The following is a 4,838-nucleotide window of genomic DNA, read 5'->3' as shown; positions in this document are numbered from 1 at the left end:
ACAATGTAAGAGTCGAGTTTTTGATGAGCTTCATGCTAAATTTGCTAAAATGTTCTCTAACGTTCGCAAAGCTATTTCTAAATGTCCACCTCCTTTAGAAGATCTTAAGACTTTCATTGAAGATTTCAACTCTGACCTTGAAGCAGAACTGAGTTTGATTAGTAATCTTCAAAGTGCTATGCGCCTAATTAGGAAAAATTGCAGTCTCATTAATATTGTGATCCTTGAAGCTGTTGTTGAGCACTTTGAGATTGATGATGCTCAGAAATACATTGATGATTACAAGAGGGAAATTGATGAGTCGTGTCGTAATTTATCAGTTGATCTGTGCTTGAATGAGCCGTTTGATGTAGTTAGGGCCAGTCCTCCTCTTAAATGTGAAACAGCTACTTATGTACTTGGATGGGAAGCTACTGAGCATAAGTTAAAGGACGTTACAGATATTATATCAAAATCTTCTGGTAAATTTATAAAGCTGATTAACATCAAAAGCATTGAATCTATCACCATCACTTGCTCCTTCCCTCACTCTCTCACTGGAGCTCTCATTATAAAATTGAGTGAGAATCTTGAATTATTAATAAAGAATGGTCTAATAAAGCTTACTGTTGGATACTGCACAATATGGAAGAAACAAAAGATACAAGTATATGCGTATATAAACTGTCAGTAATTATCATTATATACTGTATTATAAAGGAAATACAGGAACTACTGGAAGAAGAGGTACAGGAGATAATGGAACAACCTCATGATACAAAGGTATAATAATTTGTGTTTGATTATTTTATTATTGCAATCAATAGAGACAAAAAGAACTTAAAGAAACTGCACAGCAACTAACAAAAATACTTAGTGAAAAAGAAAAGGTACTTGTGTGTTGGTATTACATGTATAGGAGGAATTAATACTTCAATGTATAAGAGCTTATTGTTGGAGTGTGTTGTTATAATTCGTGTAGCTCATTGATGGATTATTAATCACTGCATGTTTCATTATAAAAATGTGTACATGTAGGAACTGAATAAAATCAAGGAAAAAATACAAGATATGTTATCACAGAAGAAAACTAAGGTAATTATAATCAACAATTGTGTAGTAAATTGTAATTAGAATCAGTTATTGGTATATAGTGTAATACTTATTTACTGATAGGAGGATCAAAATGAAAGGGAATGTACACTAGTGGAATTAAAGGAAGTAAAAGAAACAACCAATGATTTGGAAGAGAAACTACAAAGTAATTATACACAATATGACATATAATAGTACCTAACATTGGTGGAGTACCATGTACAATGTCAATAAAATCCAAAACATGATAGCTATTGAAACAACTCGTAATGAGTGATTCGCTTTTCACATGATGATGTAAAATGTTGATTGTATTAATTATTTTAGGAATGAAAAAAGAATATCACATTAAATGTCATACAGATTCTACTTCAGGTGAGAAAATCATTATTTTAATAGCTATATGTTATTGTTATTATTATTGCAGCATCTTACAAAATCATAAAGGGAATGAGAATGGAAATAGAACAAATATTAACAAATAAAACTGGTACTGAATTATAATGCATGTTTTAGTGTATTGCAATTATACTATGATAGGTTTACTGGATCAGAATGAATCATTAATAGATATTAAGGGAGAAATAGCTGAACTTCAAGAACAGATATCAGTAATGAGTGTACATATACTAAATAAAAGAGAAGAGAATGAAGAATTGATGTATAAAATAAAAGGTACAATTTATTAATAATTTATTAGTAATGTACAGTGTCACTAATAGATTACAAAAGAGATGCATTGAAACTGGACTGGGAAATATCCAGTGAACAGACACTAGATAAAAGAGAAGAGGGGCAACCAGGCTTTTCATCAAGAAATAAAGGAACCAGTTGGATAGACTAATAATAAATGTGGAATCACATCAAACTGAGGGGTCTGTAATAAGGCAACAAAGTGTACAAGACTCCGAGAATTCCAAGTTGACTTCCCAAGGACTCCAGTAGGTATACTCCAGATACTACTAAATTTACTGTATGAAACTCAGGATACAACAAGGACTTCAAAATGACTCCACAAAGACTTCAAAAGGAAGTGTACGAGACTCCAAGATCATTTCGTACCCCTCGCGTCAAACTAGTGAGTACCCATCAAATGCCTCATGTAATTAATTGAGTGAAGTTAAATTACTGTTCAAGTACATGTACATTTGTAGTTTTGTGTATGCCTGTACACACATCAGGGCATATGGTAAAGCCAGGTGACATTCAATGAAATGGTCAAGGGTGTATACGCAATTTGACCTTTTGATGCAAGAATGCTTTTAAGTTGACCTAAAATTGGCCAAATTTTTTTGTGTTCATTTGCATTGTGTTTTGTGACAAGTGTAAACAAAGCTTTAGGGTAGAGCCTCCTAATGTTATATTGAAATACCATTCAATAATAACAGGGAGCATAGTTAATGCATAGCATCTACTGTATTATGCATAAATGGGGGTGACGTACTCCTATTTATGCATACCCCTATTTTTTATCCCTATTTATTATTTTATTTATTTTTTGTTGAAGAATCAAATGTTAGACCCAAAGGTATTTCAATATTTAATACTGGCCATAATTGATGTTTTATTTTTGTTATAGAATTTGTGTTTCAAATTTCCGAAAAGCATAATTATCAATTTGATGAAATGAGAGGGAATTTTGGAACTTTTTATTTCAAAGTCACTCGACTGGTATCTCACACCATCAAAATGAGCCAACTTGAAGATTTCATAGAATTTCTTGATGATTGCTATCCTGAGCTAGGTCCTAATCTAACCTCTGCTGCTACAGTGAAAGATGTCATGAAAGTTATCAAAACCAAATGCAATGTCATCAATATTACACCAGTAGAGGTAGCAGTTAGCTTCAACAGCAAAATAGAAACTGAGGCTAAGTCATTAATATCTGATTATAATGCAGCTGTCAATAAGTTCTGTCACACTTTTAGACTTCAATTCTTGCTCGATAAAAAGCTTTCAGAAAGTGATTTTCTTATTTGTGAAACAATTGAGTTTGTTCTAGACTGGGATCCTGCTGAGCACTTATTGAATGATATTTGTCGTTTAATGGAGAAAGCATTCCAAGGATTGAGCAGAAGGATCATAGTCAAAAGCATGCATAAAGGCAACTCCAAAGAAGTAGGGAACTAAAGAAGTAGGGGAATTAGTATCACAAGGTGATCATGTATTTATACCAAGAGATTGTCCCAAACCATTTGATCAACTTATGATAAACTGCTGGAAACATAATGATAATGAGAGGCCAAGCTTTAAGGATGTCTTGATATACTTATCACATACGATACTCATGATATTTAATAAGATAAGCCTGCAAGTCATTCTTATTTTATCCATGTGGAACAATCACTGCTTATACATAATATCCTTGTTTTGTAAGTTTAACAATAATAATTTCAACATGACCCTGACATGACACATAACAGGTCAACTTGTAGCATGCAAAGTGCTAAAGATAGGCGACAGGCATAAATGTACATGTGCATAGTAATGTTATTGGTACATGTACATGTACATGTATTCTAATCTCTCTCCCTCTCTCCCTATAACATACGTGACTCAATGAGATGGTTTTATTATTGACTCCATTGAGGTTTCCCTTCTTAGGACCAAACAATCTCCTCCAATGATAATGATAAGTAACAACTGGTGATGAATCAGGCCATATACTGGAGAATATCTTAATATGATCAGTTGGTAGTGTAATAACTGGATGTTTATTAGCAACTGCTATTGTAAGGACTGTAGAGAGAGAGGAGGAGTGATGGAGGGGAGAGAAAATATCAAGGGAAAAAATAGGAGAAAGTGGGCACATATGGTGAAAAGGAAAAGAGAAATGGAGGGAGAAAGAGAAGGTAGATTAATTATCAGTAGGAAGGTATTCTTTACAAAGTTATTGAATAAACAAAAAATGCATGTGTACATTTTTATGGAAAAAAGACAGAAAGTGCATACATGATTTGAAATAACTGAACTGATGAATAATGGTACATACACTTTGCTTTTGAAGAAATTGGCAAAAACACTGTCAAAATGCTCTCTTTTTCCTTGATCATAGTCAGGTGTAATTTACCGTAGGGTGCCTTTTTCGAGGGCTATAGGTTTCATGGATTTTTATTTTGCAAATTCAATTTTCGTGAATTTATGCTGTCTGCCATTTTGTACTATATTAACTTGATTTTCGTGGAAGTAATTTTCACAAACTTTAAAGAAAATCGTGAAATCCGAGTAATTCACAGTCCTAAAAAAAGGCACTCTACAGTATCAAAACTGGCTTTAAAAATTGTGACATTTTCTGATATATATCAATGGCATCAGCATAATGTATTAAATGATGGCTCATCTCTTATCAAATATTTAATTACAAGACGAGTGATAGTAATTATGTAAAATAAGAAATAATAATTATTTTTGCCATAATTATGTTCAATAATAATAATGATTATTATTATTATTATTAAGCAGACAATTAATAAAATAAATCAAAGATGAATAATTATGACAGTGAAAAATGATTAGCTATCATTAAAATTACTTAACTATTAATTATGTAGTTATATTAATACTTGGGAGGAGTGGCTGCAGTTACGATACATTATTCAAAGTCTTCTTTGATCTTCTGGAAGATTCCGTCAGGTTATTTTTAACCCTGTTACTATTAATAGGTTGATTAATCAGTGCCTGCTTCTCACTCTTCCCTCCTCCTCCTCCTTTCTTCTTTGATTCAAACAATATCCTCTTCCTCTGTCTCAGTCTCACTCACTATC

At 32.5% G+C, this 4,838-nt stretch overlaps 1 protein-coding gene across 1 annotated transcript; it reads left to right on the top strand.

Moving 5' to 3' along the window:
• The first annotated feature begins 49 nt into the window (after positions 1–49).
• Positions 50–1,918, top strand: LOC109586882 (uncharacterized). Its single transcript, XM_020003110.1, has 9 exons — positions 50–646; positions 700–762; positions 807–869; positions 1,018–1,074; positions 1,156–1,240; positions 1,402–1,449; positions 1,502–1,564; positions 1,615–1,692; positions 1,797–1,918. The coding sequence occupies exons 1-9, from the start codon at positions 50–52 to the stop codon at positions 1,916–1,918; spliced, it is 1,176 nt and encodes a 391-aa protein (XP_019858669.1).
• The last annotated feature ends 2,920 nt before the right edge of the window (positions 1,919–4,838 follow it).

This window comes from Amphimedon queenslandica, unplaced genomic scaffold (genome assembly GCF_000090795.2).
Source record: "Amphimedon queenslandica unplaced genomic scaffold, v1.1 AMPQUscaffold_12755, whole genome shotgun sequence".
NCBI lineage: Eukaryota > Metazoa > Porifera > Demospongiae > Haplosclerida > Niphatidae > Amphimedon > Amphimedon queenslandica.
This window is presented reverse-complemented; position numbering and strand designations above follow the sequence as displayed.